Consider the following 15908-nt stretch of genomic DNA (forward strand, 5'->3'; position numbering starts at 1 on the left):
GCTTGGGTTTGTCTTTTTAAAGATTCAGTTGTAGCAAATCTGGTTCTGAAAATACATCAAGCGGAAAAAAAAAAGATTTAAATGAAAGGCAAGCGATGGAACAGAAGACTCGACAGATGGGTTTTACCAACATCAGTTGGACAAATTGTCATCATGGTTGCTGTCCTTGCACACAGGAAGCACTCCATTCCTCCAGCCCTCTCCCTCCAGACTGCGGTCCTCTTGTTTGTGTTACTCAAGCAGAGAGCAGTTGAGCACTGACTTTCACACCCTGAAGCAGTATAAGCTAAATCTGGAACTCTGCCATGTTCCCATAGAACCATTCCAACTTAAACACACCATCGGATCAGGAAGGGAGGACATTCCAAGCCCTGCCATCAATTCTTATGCTGGAAAAACATTCAGTATGGGCTGCATAAAACACCCCCTAAAAGTGACACAAGAGTCAGCCTCCATGTACAGCTAGGATCTCAGAAGCTTCTCGCAGCTCATGAGCAACAATAACATAAACACCAAGATTCCTGGGATAAAGGTCATTCACCCTCTGCCCTGTAGGGCAACTAAGAGTCCTACTTCCCCACTTTGTCTGCTCTGACACAAAAACATAGCCAGCTTGGTATCAGAAGCATGCATCTGGAATCTATTGATTGCATACCTCAGAGCTCATCCATTAGTGAAACCATTCAGCTCAATGCTGTCAGTTATATTTTATAGATAAGGCTGCAATGGACTGGCATCCTGTCCAGAGTTTATCCTTATTTGCTTCCCTGGCCTGCTGGAATGGGTTTCTCTTCTCCAAAACCCTGTTTTGGACAATGTGGTAACTGAAAATTTCTGGTTGGATGTTTAATAGAGTTTAATAGAGGAGGGTCCATTGAATTAGAGAAGGAATTAAAAACTACCAGTAGTTTGGGTGTAGCTTTCAATTTTAGCAATCTGATGAAGACCACACAGAAACTGATCCATTCCACTCCAAATCATTTATAGAACTATTGTCAGGGCAGCTTCACAATCTCACGTAACAAGCTGCAGGCCAGACCTAGCAAGAGTTGATTTGCGACCAGCCTTAAGACCTGGATGGGTCAGGGGAGCCCAATTCAAGCTCTGGCCTGTGAGTCATTTGCTTATCTGTCTGGTTATCTGGTTTTTCAACTGGGAGGACAGGAAACTGGGCAGTAAAGAATCTCAGCTCAGTTCCTGAGAGTGATCAGGCAAGGAAGTCACTGCACTGGAAGCTAACAGCAGCCACTCCCTCTGTAAGCAGACCCCAAAACAACAGGACAATTAAAATCAAAAGATTTGCTTTCCCGTCATTAACAAGAAACTCCTTTTGAACATGAAGACCAGTGTATTATTTACAAAGCATGTAACTCTTTACAAATTGCTATTGCTTTGGCAACATTTTATCTCATCATTCAGGCCAATAGATCTCTTTGAATTTGAAACTTGAGTGAGAGATGCTTTACTTAAAAATGCACGTTATGACTTTGAAGATGACTTCCAACACCTAATCTCTTTGTCTTTAATCTCTAAATTAAAGTTTACACTTCAGTTTCCAAGCAACACTGAGCAGTGGCGGGTAACATCTTTTTCACTTCTGCAATAGAGGACAGGGCAAAACCATTCTTGTTAGAGCCATATGATTCATTCGTGAGACACACAGCTGCTACACAATTCTCTTACAGGAAATGACACATGATTGTGCATCAGAATACACAGCAGGGCGAACACATTACCTTAAAAGTCAAAGACAACTAGAAGAAAGCTCTCTGAAGCCTAAGCCACCCATTTGCTCGTTAGAAAGCATTATGTCGACTGCTCTTTTAATTGCTGCACTTCCTATCTTAACCACTCCTGACTCATTTGTCCCTGGCAAAACCTCTTGCCCGGAATGGGAATTTTCTTCCCTTGTTTCCAGAAGAATATCCATTAGCAACACAAATCATGAAAAGAAACAGTGGGATTTGAAATGTGGAACAGCTAGACTGAAGCAGGGGCTCCCAATTAGAAATGAAGAAGATGCCTGAATGAGACTCTATTGGATGTCCACACAGCCTCAAGCACTGGGGAGACCTGAGTGGTCTTGTAGGAAGATGGGGGAGCTATAACGTATCGAGGAATTAATTAATTGAGCTAAATCAGGAGACTTCTGCTCAATGGGGGCTGACAGATCTCCGCAGTTTGATTGCAAATGATTTGTACATTATTGTTTCTTTTATTTTCAAATTAAAAATCGTTGATTTACTGGCGACCCACGAAACCCGCAGAATATAATCGAAGCCCCCTGGTCTTTGGACTCTCTGAGCATCGACACCGTTACCCCCTAGTTTCCTCCTCACGAATAACGTTGGGTCCCTATTCTAGGCGTGGCTCCGAGGAGATACGTCACCACGCACAAAGCAAAGGACCCCAGACCAGCTCCAACAGACGCTCCCAAAACTTCAGCACCTTTCCTCCCACATTCCGCAGTTCAGCTAATGGAATCCCCCAGCGCCACCCTGGAAACCTACTCGATTCCATCAGGGTAACCCCTAATCTGAGGCTCGCGAACCCATCCCAGGGGAACCCCCAAAACACTTCAGTAATTACGAAAATAAAACAAAAAGCCTAGAAGCCAGCCAAGTGTCTTTTTTGACAGGATGTATGAAAAACGAGGAAATCACAGAGAAAGGCATCCAAGAGCCCACTTAACCATCTGTTCCGAAAATTATCAAGTGGAAACATGGAATAAAACAACATTTTTTGTGCCGTGCACACGTAGTGTTTTGATCTTACCACCAGGGAGTCAGGCAACTAAAGTAACTCTTATTCTGCTACAGGCGTGCCCCAAATTACTGTCTGAAGATGGACAACACGACCTTTATTTTACCATGTTGTCCTGCTGAAGAGAAATCTACTTCACCTTAGTCCTGGTGGCATTAAAGACATCTTCGAAATAAAATGTTACTATCTTTAGTTAGTCAACCGAACTAAATAAAGGTGCGAATAAAATGTATTTTACATCTGTGCCGGTAAACCGTATTCAAACGCGTTCAAACTACGCAGACAGTTCAATATTGTCGATTATTAGAAGTAACGATGGGTAGAAGTTAAAAAAAAACAACAACTTTGAATCAGCACCAGATGGGCCAATGTCGTGCTCATCGTTTCGGGTTACTCGCGAAAACGGCCCCGTCGGATATTGAGGGTCCACCCTTTTCTGCAAACACCCGCAAATCGCTATGAGAGTTAAAGCGCTAATTCGTATTTTAAACCTCGTTTTAATTGGGAAAATAAGCAAGGGCGCTGCCTCCCAATCCGAGAACTAAAAAGAAGTTTGCAGGACACGGCACCGGGGCTCTGCAAAGCGCATAAAAATGGACACGTAAGCTAACTGCGGGCTTTAGGACCCGCAATTAATTTCGCCAGCCTTCTTCGATTCCAGAACCAACGCCTTGTATTGTAGGCTGCAGCCGGTCCTATCAATGAATTTACGTGGCTTTTTGCAATTGCATTTTAACTCATTTTTTTCAGAATAATAACGAGCGCCACCGCCTATAGGGGGGAAACAGGAACGAAAACTGCGGGGGGAAAAAACAAACACAAAACACAAAAACTAATCATTGGCACAAGAAACCAATAGTTACAACAGTTAAGATGAATTTCTCACTTTCTCCCGAAGTTCTCTCTCACTGTCCAGCTCCCTCTGCAGGATCTGGGCTCGGTCTTCCGCATCGTCCGCTTGCAGTTGCAAAGTCTGGATTTTTCTTTTAACAGCATCCAGAGAATTCAAGCCTGCCATTACCGCAAGAGGTGAACCAAAAATCTCTCTCTGTATTATATATATATATGCTGCTTATGTTAAAAAAATCAATCTCGTACAAAAAAAAAACGTTCAGACGAAGTGAACCGAATATAAAAAGTTAAATAGTATATACAGTTACTGAATTAAAAAATAAGTCTGAATGGTGCAAAAAAATCGCTAAGTCTACGTTGAAGTGCAAACAGTAATAAAGCTTTCTCCCAATTGGAAAAAAAAACAGAAGTGTTGCCTCTGTAGCCGATAAATAGTTTCTAAGCAAAGCGCCGCTTCCCCTGTGTCATTTACGCTGTGGAGGGCAATATTAAGGCGTTAGAGAGGCTATCCTTCCAGTTTAGAAAAGGGAAAAAAGCAGGATTGCTCAAGAAAAGTTGAGGCTAAATCCTCCAATCCCGGGAAGAACTTTTCTTTTCGGATGAGGTCACGGTTTTCAGGGGTGGGCGGGGCGTGACTGGCTGATGGATTTCCTCAGGGGTGTAGGTTCATAATGAAAACTGCCTCTTTTTTGTAGTCTTTATTCGGGCATAATAAAACCGGCATCCTAATGGATTAAAGCACCTGGTTGCAGACGTCACGTTTCGAAAATTCCAACCTGAACCGCAAATACAGGGTTCAAACACAAGAAAGCGCATTGTGCCAACTTGAAAAGCAACTTTTAACAGCCGTGATAAAATGTTCACTTTTGATACACGGAGGGGTGGCGTTTTTGTTCTCGATAATGCATTGAAAAGATCACAGGGCCTCGGCTCATTCGATTCTTTCAAACGGTACGTCTAGTTAATAATAATAATAATAATAATAATAATAATAATGAGATCATTTATATAATGAATTTGTGAGTGTTGTAATACTAGATGCCAAAGGCCGTCGCTACCCATAAGGGGCGTTAATATATTTGATGCAGAGGCAATTAGGGCAGTTTTAACCTCTGACGAGTTCCCACCGCTGGGTTAGGCAAAGACGTCGAGCGTCTCTCGGTTTGAAGGCTCCTGGTACCCACACGCACACGCACACGCCTCCCGTGGAATGTTAACTGCTTACTAATAGCGCCAATGCTGAGGCCCTCGGCGAGCGAGCGACACATTCCTGCGGGAGTCTGGGGTTCCCTGAGGATTTGCAGGACAACAGGTCAACGTCTTGGCCAGCACAGGACACTAGAAATCGCCGACAAGGAATTTCCCTCGCTTTCCGAAAAGCCATTGCTTGCCAGGCTTCAGCAGAAAACCTTCATATAAACGTTTTGGCATTGTGCTTTGTTCAAAGACCAACTCTTAAGAAAGTTTTATTTTAGAACATGAACATTAAACATTCATGAATTTGAAACATTTCTCTCCCAAATTGTAACAAAGGAAGGACGAAGACATTATGGGGGGGGGTTGTTTAAACTTTTATTTTCACTTTCCCCTGAAACAGACTCTAAGACAAAGAATATCACAACTACTGGGAGCTGGAAATACCCGTTTTCAGGAAGTCTTTTCTTTCACTAGTGCACTTATCCTTCTGGCACCTGTAGGGTATTGTTCCCCCCCCGTGGTGAAGAAGCCAGCTTTGTGCCGTGAATTTGCTTCTTCGCATGATGCAGCGCTCGGCTCACAGAATTTCAATCCCATTCTGGCAGAAGAGTTCAGCTCTAGCGCCGGCGCTGGAAAGCAGCGGGAATTCTATCTTGCTCCTATCGTCAGTACGTGGTGGGGTTGCACGATATCGAATACCCACCAGGATTCAGCTCAGCTAGAAGCCAGAGAGTCCTCCCCTGCACACGCCATGTGTATCACCCCTCTCCACCTGAAGCAGAATGAGTCATTCTAACTGAATATAAGAATCTTTCTGGCTGTTCTTCAACTTGCCTTCTTGAAAGTGTCTTATTTAGCACTGACATTGTTAATATTAGTGTGTTTGACTACAATTACTACTAATAAAGGACATATCAACGATAATTTCTTATATTGGGAGGCACTCATCTATAGAGCTGGAGTTGCAGGAGAACTCTGGGTATAGAAAAACTTTGCTCCTGTGCACCACAACAGTCTCCCCACCTGGGATTTGAACCAGCGAACTTCTGGTCAAGAGTCCAGACAGAACCAATGCTCTGGTTTGGCGACTGTTTTCTATTGCTGCTATCTTTTAAACTGAGAAGGCAGAACTTTCTCTTAACACTTAACAATGAAAATGGCTTAAATTTAATTTGCTTTAGGCTGAGTCCTCCATCTGTGGTTTGGTAGGTTTACATATATTATGTTTATTTCCTGTTTCACCATGCACTGGGATGAATGATGAAATGCTTTTAGGTGGTGATCAGGCTACAAAGAGCCTATTGAAAATATAATTTGAATTGATCAATTATTTACGTTGATCAATTAAAGGGTTTTAAAAAGTTCAAACCTAAGCATTATTTAAGAGGCTGAGAAAGTGCCTTGTCTATTTACATATTGCGTTCAATTTAAATCTCTCACCATTTGTGTTGCTCCTTAGCAGCTGAGAAGGGATTATGTTGTGTAGAATCATGCTGCAGTATCAGTTTCCTTTAGTAATTGTATCTGTCTGTTGATTTTTCATTGTGCCTGGCAATGAGAAAAATATCCTTCTATACCTCACCCACTCAGCTCTTGATGAGACAAAATGATGTGACAAAATGACAAAAGTTTTCCTGACACTCCAGGAAAAAACTTTACAAATGGCACTATGGTAGCTTATGGCATTAGTATGTGTTTTTAAAGAAACAGTCCTTGAATCTATTATGCCGTTGTGTGTTAACAAAGTAGACTTGTGCAATGTAACTTTATTTACTTGTTTAAACAAAATACCTCTAATTAAAACCCTGACCTGGGGATTTCATTGCACCTAATTTTCCTGTCTGCAATGGTCCGCTGAGAGATACCGCCCTTTGACCTTTGACCCCAAGCCTTCCTGATTTTTGTTCCACCTAATGTCCAGCTCTCTATTGAGACAAGGAAACCCCAGGCAGGGTCAGCCTAGGTCACATTGCAATGCAGTGAGTGAGGCTAGTGTTACTTTATCACCAGTTTTTCTACAACACATAGAGTTTCATTAGCAGATACCCAATGCATTTTCTCAAATTAGATTTGATAAGACCGAATATGGCATTTCATTCACAGAAAAGACTCCTCAGAAAACCCAGCAAAAATGGTATAGAAAGAGCAGAAGCTGAGTCTATAGAAATACACTAAGCTGATCTAGACATAATGTTTTCATTTTTGTGCCTTTGAGGAATGCATTGTCTGAAAAGTCTGCTACCTGAGACATGCAATAAATAAGTGTGGGCTAAATCCCCAGTCTCGTTTTCTTAGAACGCTGTTCCCCAGCTAGGAGACAAAGCGTCCACTGGTTTTAATTTATATGTCCCTGTGAATTTTCCGATGGAAATGTTTGGCTACAGCTTGCAAAAATCTGGCCCTCTGTATTGCCCACCGGAAAAGAGCAAAGCATTGATTTCATTAGGCACAAGGGTATGAGGTTTACTGTTTGCATTAGTCGCATATTTGGAATTCCTTTGGTCCTGCAAGGCAGGCAGAGGGATGTCTCCCATACTGTAAGCTTATCAGCAGCAGAGCTGTGAAAGCAGTGCACTAATGTGCAAAGCACACTCCTGCAGTGCTACCATTTTTATTTTTTTTTTATGTTCCAGGAGCATTGGATTAAATTTTACAAGCGCTGTGACCAAAGAACGACCCCATTGTGCAAATAGAAGCTGCAGGGCCCAGTGTACAATGCTGTGAGTCGGCCCCTGCCTTCGTTTATGGTTTTACCACCTATTCTTGCAGGCCCAGGAGCTAGATCCCCAAGAGCGTTGTGTAAAACTAAAGAACATGTATATAAATACGCATCTGTGCAGTGCACTCTGGTTCTTAATCAAAGTATTGCATACAATATAAAATAATCCTCAGACCAGGCCAGAAAAAACATCATCCAGGCAAAGAAGTAAAATGGTCTAATTTATATTTAAATTGGAAAAAAAAGTTTATTCGGCAGTCATGGTAAACGTCGACCAGCTGAATCAGTTGAAAAATCTGTAGGTTGCCCTTTAGGACTGGCCTCAACTACTCGCTGCCATTGTCCTCAGTCTTTTCCTGATGATATGTAAACACACTTATAATATCAAGGACGAGTCTGGAAGAGAATCCAGTAAAGCTGTAGTTTAACAGATTTTTGTGAAAGATGAACCAGCTAACTGGCTTGATGGAGGAGAACTTTTTACATATCTGCCCTTATTCTGCACAGGGAAATAAATGACTACAATATTGTTGCTGTGAAAAACAAGAATAAGCAGTTGTTTTTCCCCTTAATTCCTACCTTAGAAGTGAACTGTGAGTGAAAGAGTTAATCGTTGAAGGTCTAAAGTTGGTAAAATAATAGATTTTCTGTGGAATTCACCGTACTGTACTTGTTTCTCAAAATGACGCTTGTAACACTAGCACCAGATCAGCCTGTATTCCTTTAAATAAAGTATATACTGTAACATGTAAAGTGAGATTTGCATGCTAAGTTTGTGTGTCAATGGATTGGTGTGTTATGTTGCCACACCTTTAACACGGATTCTAGTAGGTTTTGTTACTCATACTTGATAATGCCTTACCGACTGGAACAGTAATACATACAGAATATTCATTTCTGCAAGGCTAGGATTGACTCAGAGTGCTCCCACAGGAACAGCACTGGTATGGTGTGTAGATTTTGTTTCTCTTACTTCTCAATCTAATCTTTCAAGACTTGAATGAAAAAGAATGTTAAATACCCTTTGCCAAGTAGGTCATGATTCAGGCTGTTCTTGATCAAAGCCGTCTCACAGTTGTTTCCAGTAGTCTGGCATGTCTTCTGATTAACTTGTCTCATAATATGATTTCAGTACACACAGGTGGCATGTGTCCAGTTAACAATACTCTTTGTTCAAAGAGTGTAATTGTCAAAGGAATGGAGTTAACACTACCCTTTATGAGAATAACTATACAGAACCATATAGTATACTTGACCATTGCAATATACAGTAAACGTAATGGTTCCACGTACTGTGTTTTAGTTTTTAGAAATTGACTGCATTCCTAAGAAGATGAAATGTGAATTGGCAAAGACTCAGGGGTGAAGGATTCAGTTTAAAAAGGACATTGAATAATTAATTGAATTGCAATCCATTCCTAGGCAGGGCTTTGTTACAAACTTTCCCATATTTACGTGTTGAGAATAGGAAAAATGAAGAATAACTACTGTGAAGTGTTTTCTACAGGGGAATGACATGGGGAGGGCCTGTTGTTCGGTAGTCCAGGATGGAGCTCTTGGCTGACTCCCAAGACCATTTACTCACGTCTGTGGCCTTCTTCTCCGACAGCTCCAGTTTCTCCTGGGCATCCTTCAGATCTTCAGAGTATTTGTCCAGCTCATCCTCAGTGCTTTTCAGCTTCTTCTGCAGTCCCATAAGCTCATCTTCCATCTAGAAAGAGGGGAGGAGATGAAAGAGTCATGGAGAAGGGTTTGGCAGCAGTGTTCCTGTCAAAACCTGACATTAGCCACAGCATTAGCAGATAATAAAGGTTGCAAAAGAGAGGATGCCATTGGGCATTTCAAGCTGTTATTGTTTGCAAATAATTGATTGATCCAAGTATCTTTTTTTCAGCCGCTTGTTAAAAGAAGCCAGGGTATCATCTTCAACAGCAAGGCGGGAAAGTTTGTTCCAGGCACCTAGAACATCCATCTTTCCATTTTCTAACCACTTCTTCAGTGTTGCGGTTGAGCTGGAGCCTAACCCAGCAAGCAACAGGCACATGGTAGGGACACACACACGCAGACACAGACAGACACACTCACACCTAGGGCCAATTTTTCCGGAAGCCAATTAACCTACCAGTATGTTTTTGGGAGGAAACCGGAGCCCCCAGAGGAAAGCCACACAAACCCACCTACTAACTCCTAGCAGACAGCACCCCAAGTCTGGAATTGAACCCTGGGCAGCAGTGCTAACCACTTCACCGATGTACTACCAGTCACTAGAAAGCAGTGTAAAGGACACCCTGGTAATATTGTGTTGCAAAAACAAATTCACAAAGAAGCACCTTCATTAATTTTTAGAACCTACTAGTAACCTACAGTAACCTAATAGTAGGCACACAACCACAACGATCAAACTAATCTTCCACTCAATTGCGACCTTTTATATGTTTTTGTATTGTTAGAAACAGCCTGCAGTGAGCACCTGTGTTTTATGTCCTGGTTTTGTTGTGTGCAGACATGGTACCAGGGCAATACAGAACAGATATCATCATGCAATAATATCGCTACAGTCAGACACAAGGCAGAATGAGAGAGGCGACACTCTCTGGATATCAAACAGGTTTATAATTTCACATTTTCTGCTGCTTTCTTTCTTTGTTTTCCCCTTCACATAAACCCTTGGATAAAAGGGAGTGTGGAAATACCCAAAGCTGCTTCTGTGGTCAAACAATATTTCATGAAAAGGGGCCTCTTCATGGTTCTAATCTATCATGAAAGAGAACATCAGTCCTTGCTTGTGTCCTTGTGCCAGCAGAAAAAGAACAAGAGCTGATAGGGTTTCAGACTTTCACTCATTACGTGCAATTTAATCCCTATGACAAATCCTAACCTAAATTAATACATCCATCCATCCATCTTCTTTGTACTCCTTCCAATTCAGGGTCACGAGGGAGCTGAGGCCTTAATCGGTCAGCAATGGACAAGGCAGAGTGCACCCTGGGCAGTCTATCTCTGGGCAGACAGACACAGACAAGTTCACACTCACACATACGGCCAATCTTCCCTGAAGTCAATTAACATCCCAGTATGTTTTTGGACTATGGGAGGAAAGCAGAGCTGAAAGAAATGCACATGCATATGAGGAGAAACCATGCAGATAGAGCCCCATTGAACCCAGGACCCCAGCACTGGGAGGTAGCACTATGTGCCATGCTTCATTGGTACATATACAGTACAGTAAAATATGTTTATATATAGTATACACAGTGCCTATGGAAAATCTACACACCCATTTTATTCTGAAACCATCAGAATTACTGCAATTGGACACAGGCTAATTAGCTTGCTGAAAGGCAATTGATTATACCTGAGCTAATTTACCATTACTATTACAAAGGGGTGTGTGCACTTAACCAACATCCTTTTCTAGGTTTTCATCTTGAATTATTTTTGAGAAGTTGGTGCATTTGATTTCCACTTGGAGTTACAATGTGTAAATAAAGGGGAAATCTGATTGAATGTGCCTTGATTGCAGGCTAAAAAAATGTGTTATTTTGGAAATGGTGCATAGAGTTTCTGTACTGGAAGGTGTAGCAGGCTTAGTTTTCTTTCTTTCAATGGAAGAATCTGCAAACCAACTGGCGTGTTTCAACGAGCTGTGATTGGAACTGTTTATCGGGAACCACAACTTGAAAATAAGCACTTGCTGTTTAAAAATTGAATGTCAATGGTCTAATCAGTATCAAATATTGCAGAATGCCTCATATCTCTGTTCCTGTAGTGCAGTTTTTAACTGCTTGATTTCCCTTTCACAAGACTGAGCATAAACCTTCCTCAATCATGGCTCTTCTAGGTGTTGCTACAGGTGATTCCAATAGCAGTCATGCTGGCCGTAGCCAGTGAATGAAATCATTTGCTTGGAATTCCAAAACGGGCTGAATCAAGACAAAAAGGGTTTTTTATGTTCTGTATCTTGCCCTGATGTCAACACAAGGTCTCCCAGATCAGGTTTCCCTCTCTGGGCTTTAATGTTCCATGACACTGCCTCCAAGGCACCATGAGTACCGACACACGCAGATTAAAAACAGTCTTTTAAGTGGTGGGAAGAAGCATGTTGTAAAAGCAGAAAAGGCAGCGGTTTCAACAGTGGGTCCTTTTCTTCTTTCGAGCACTGTAAAACATACACATCTCCGCTGTCTGCAACTCGCACTTTTGGAATCTGTGTCTTTGAGACTGTGCAGCCCCGCAGAAAGTGCGAGACAGTGCCCTACGCTGTTTTATTTCTTTGCTTCAGAATTCTTTCATGCACTGGCTCACTCTCACACAGCCAACCACCAGGCAGGCTGTGAGGTATTAGAAAAAATTATCCCTCATTAGCCTGTGTGACCTGAGGAAGTTAAGAGCACGGAGCATGGATTTATAGTGTGTGAGCTCTAATCCTGGCAAAACAATCAAATAAATCTGGTATCATAAATGTTATACAGTATAACCCTTAATTAATAGCTTTTGCTAACAAACCTATATAAACCTAATTGAATGCATGGTGCAGTTCTACTGTGTCAAGTTCTAGAGCTAGAGTTCTAGAGTTATTCTAGAGCTTATTTTTCTGCCTCTCCAGATATATCTACCATTACAGCCATACTTCTACAAATACCCCACAGGGGAAAATTAGAGGTGCTGTCTCTTAAAACCGTTCGTCCTTTTTAAAACCCATATTAATCAATGGATATACTCTATTTGAATTATCTGAATGTTGTTTTTAAGGAATAGCATTCTTCCTATCTTATCTTAATAGTGACAGATGTCAAAAGATTTTGGGAGCAGTTTAACTTCAAAATGTGCTGACCATTGGCAACGTTCCCTACTGCTTACCAAACACCGAAATGCCTTCTAACCAAATATAACTGGTCTTCCCCCTTTTCAGGGGTACAATTCATTTTAAAGTGCCTATTGAATGAATCATTTTCCCAATTGTATTTTTTTGGGGGGTTAAAAGATGTCCATTACGGTTTGCCATTATATAATAAAGACGACTTTATCCTGGTGCTTCTGCCTTTAGGAAGGTTCAGGACTGCTGTGTCTGATATCCTGATCACACTTCCATTTTGTTAAGAGGCTCATCAAGTTGCTCAACCATGTGTCTCGTAAGAGGCTCAAACAAGTGTCTTGTTTCAATATGCTGCAGTTTTTGCAGTTGTCAGTGTTTGCAGTTAAGCGGTGAAGGTGGATAACTTAAGCCTGAAACTGAGCCTTTAGCCCTGATTGTTGAGCACAGAGTATATTTATAGTTTTCGAGCCCTTCAGGATGTTGCTAATTAATGCCCAAGAGATGACAGCGGCTAAGTATCTGTTATCGAAGTTTGTGCATTTAATTCTCCAAAGCATCCCTGATAATCCCCAGGCTTCCAAGCAGGCTATCTCTCCGTGTTTAAAAATATCGCCATAACTATTGGCTGCCAGTAAGTTGCTGCTCCTGTTTGAGTGGCGATGGAGATGCCTGTCAGCCACTGGGGCTCCTGTCCTCTCTCCCCGCCACCTCTCCAACTTTCTCCAGCTGCCAACTGCGCTCTCCGTCCCCTTCGCTCCCAGAATCCTACGCATTCTTATCCCAATAGGACCCCAGGTCAGCACATCCCAAAAAGGTCACCATCTGTCCCATCCATAATCCATACTGCTGTTCCCGCTGTTGGTGGTATATCGCTCCATAAGCAAGATCCCGATGACTAAGAGTTCAAAACTTGAATTGCCATGTCGATGCATCAAAACAGCCTTTTCCTACACGATGCGTTACAATAAAACATGTTCGCTGAGATCCTGTACATGGGCTAAATGCAGAAAGAGGCAACGGAATAAATAAGATTATACTGATGAATCTTCTGCAGAAACAGAAGACTAAAAAAATTGTACTACTGTGATAGATATTGTGGTGTTCCTCCTCCATAGTTACAGGTAATGTTTGGACAGACTGAAACAAGGCTAGGTCTGAAACAAGGCCAGGAGAGCCCAGAGCTTCAGTGCCTTTGATCTATTTCCATGTAATCACACACTTGGCAGTGTTTGCAGGTGTTGGAAGTCTGCTACCCTTGTTCTAGTGATGCTGTTTTAACCTGTTGTAAACTTTCACACTGCTTTCCCCCTCCTGTTACTGTACTTTCACTCCATTCTGTCCCTCTCGACACGGGCATTTCAACTGGTCAAAGGGCTCTTCCTGCTGAACTGAGCTCAGCTGAGCAAACTAGCAAGAACCACAACCCAGTACAACTCCTCACCGGGTCTCTTTAATGCTGTTGAGCTCCCAAACTAAATCCTTCTTTTTTGTTTTTCATACATTTCTGCTTTCCTTTTCCCTTAAAATCATTTTCATTGCGAGACAAACAATGTACTGTACGCCGATTCAAGAGGCAGGGCTAAATCTACCCTACAGGAAACTGAAACTATATGGTGCTCAGTTGGCTTATGTCTTTTCCTGTGACAGGTTATTGAAAGCTGGGCATTATAAAGTAATAAAAGAGACGCCACTGAAAAAAGCTGGCCAGAAAAATGCTAAGAGAACACCATAACAGGCATTTTATGATAACATTGTATAGACAGGAGATTTCATGGTGGAATTCAAATAGGTGAAGTATTTCGTTATTGAGAGTCTAAGCCTTGAGACTAGATTATCGTAGATTTCAGATGGATTCCAAAGTATGTACTCATATTAAAATTGCTGCAACAGCAATAGTTTCTCACCAAGTGCTAATTATTGGATCATAAGAATCTGTAGTTAGTCATATTGCCTAATATATGCTATGCTAGCTCGAGAACGTCACCAGGTGTCTCTCATTTTCAGAGCTCTATGGCCTTATATGGATGTGGTTTCTTTAGCAGTCTACATCATGCACAAACAGAGCACCAAAATCTCCAGGAAGAGGTTAGGTTATGACACAATTCCGTTCACTGCACCTAACTCCAAGTATGTTTGGCACTCTGGTGACACTGCCTGCCAACTGATTTGAGCTAGAACACTGAATCTCATGTTCCCACTCATTCTGCACTATCACACACTCCTGCTATGGACATTTATTGGAAGAGCTAAGCTTTTCTCTCAGAACGGGATTCCCCATGTAGAAGTTAATTATTATGTATACGTTTTCCTCTGCTTTTCATATTTAGCTATTAATTTATGATCATGATTTTCTTATGAAACCATGACACTTCGGAGTTGCTTTGACCACAGAATGCACTTTTTTTTATCAGGGAACTGGGATGTGATACAGGTACTGGTTTCCCTTCTGTGATTCCTGTTCTGTGTCAGTTTCCTGGGGCATGTTTGGATACTCCAGGCAGCCACTATACCTATCCACATTCATATCTCCATCCTCCTCCCTAACTCCTTCCCTCTCCTTATCAACATCCACATCCACATCCCTATCCCAGTCTCAATCCATATCCCTATCATCATCATCATCCCAGGCTTTATCTCCATCCCTATCCTAATCCCAGTCCATATCCCTATCCCAATCCCTGTAATCCATATATCAATCCTTATGCTCAGACCTGTCCCAATCCTGATCCGTATCCCCATCCTTATACAGATCCCTATCCCCATCCATATCTCCATTCCTATCCCTATCCCAACTGCATGCCTCACCTGCTTGCACTTGTCCTCCGCTGCCTTCTTGTCGGACTCCGCCTGCTCCGCGCGGTCGATGGCGTTTTCTTTGTCCAGCTTCAGCATCTGCATCTTCTTCTTGATGGCCTCCATTTTGGCTTTCGGGTGTGGGGTTTACCGCCGGCGAGGAGAAATACAGAAAGGCAAGAGAAAAACAGCAGAGTAAAACGAGGGGCGTCTCTGTGCGCGCGGGGGACGGGGAGCAGACTCACAGAGGTGGCTCAGTCAGAAGAGGAGCAGAGACTGAAGAGAGAGCAAGTCTTTTGCCAGGAGGCAGAAGCAGCCGGCCCCAGTCAGAGGGAGAGAGGAGTGAAGGAGAGAACTCCAGTGATCGAGACTCAGACCCAGCTCTGCCTCCGCGGCTTTAAACTCCTACAAAACCTGACTGGAGGTTTTGGAGACAGCCTCAGTCCCTAGTGATTCCCCCCCGTCATAACCCTCTACCCCCCCTCCCCACACACTACTCTCTCAGCCACCCCCCCCACTAAATCTTTCTTTCAAAGCCTTACTGAGGAACAGCTTGGACTGGATTCACTTGCAGTCTCCAGCCAATCTCCTTATTTGGGGTTGCTGCATTTTCTTAAAGAAGGAGCAAAAAAAAAAAAGAGAAAGGTCCCGTTTCCATATTTAACCCTCGGACCGATGATAAGGGTGTTGACATACTGTACCAAGCACACGTCTGCTAAAATGTAAACTGGAACGCTGGCTGGGACTGGTGAAAAGCAGGGAGGAATT

At 42.4% G+C, this 15908-nt stretch overlaps 1 protein-coding gene across 4 annotated transcripts in view; it reads right to left on the bottom strand.

Annotated features, from left to right (window-relative positions):
- Positions 1–15590, bottom strand: part of tpm4a (tropomyosin 4a) — a 29895-nt gene extending 14305 nt beyond the window's left edge. Inside the window, exons 1-2 of one of the 4 annotated variants that reach the window (XM_006639828.3) lie at positions 15153–15590; positions 9117–9242 (exon numbers count right to left, since the gene is read on the bottom strand). In XM_006639828.3, the coding sequence (XP_006639891.1) occupies positions 9117–9242; positions 15153–15266 (240 nt within the window). In that variant the 5' untranslated portion in view covers positions 15267–15590. Of the gene's footprint in view, positions 1–3649; positions 4134–9116; positions 9243–15152 lie in introns of those variants that run through there. The other 3 variants (XM_006639827.3, XM_006639829.3, XM_006639830.3) reach the window with 3 other exon arrangements.
- Between the last annotated feature and the right edge of the window lie 318 nt (positions 15591–15908).

This window comes from Lepisosteus oculatus, chromosome 29, assembly GCF_040954835.1.
Source record: "Lepisosteus oculatus isolate fLepOcu1 chromosome 29, fLepOcu1.hap2, whole genome shotgun sequence".
NCBI lineage: Eukaryota > Metazoa > Chordata > Actinopteri > Semionotiformes > Lepisosteidae > Lepisosteus > Lepisosteus oculatus.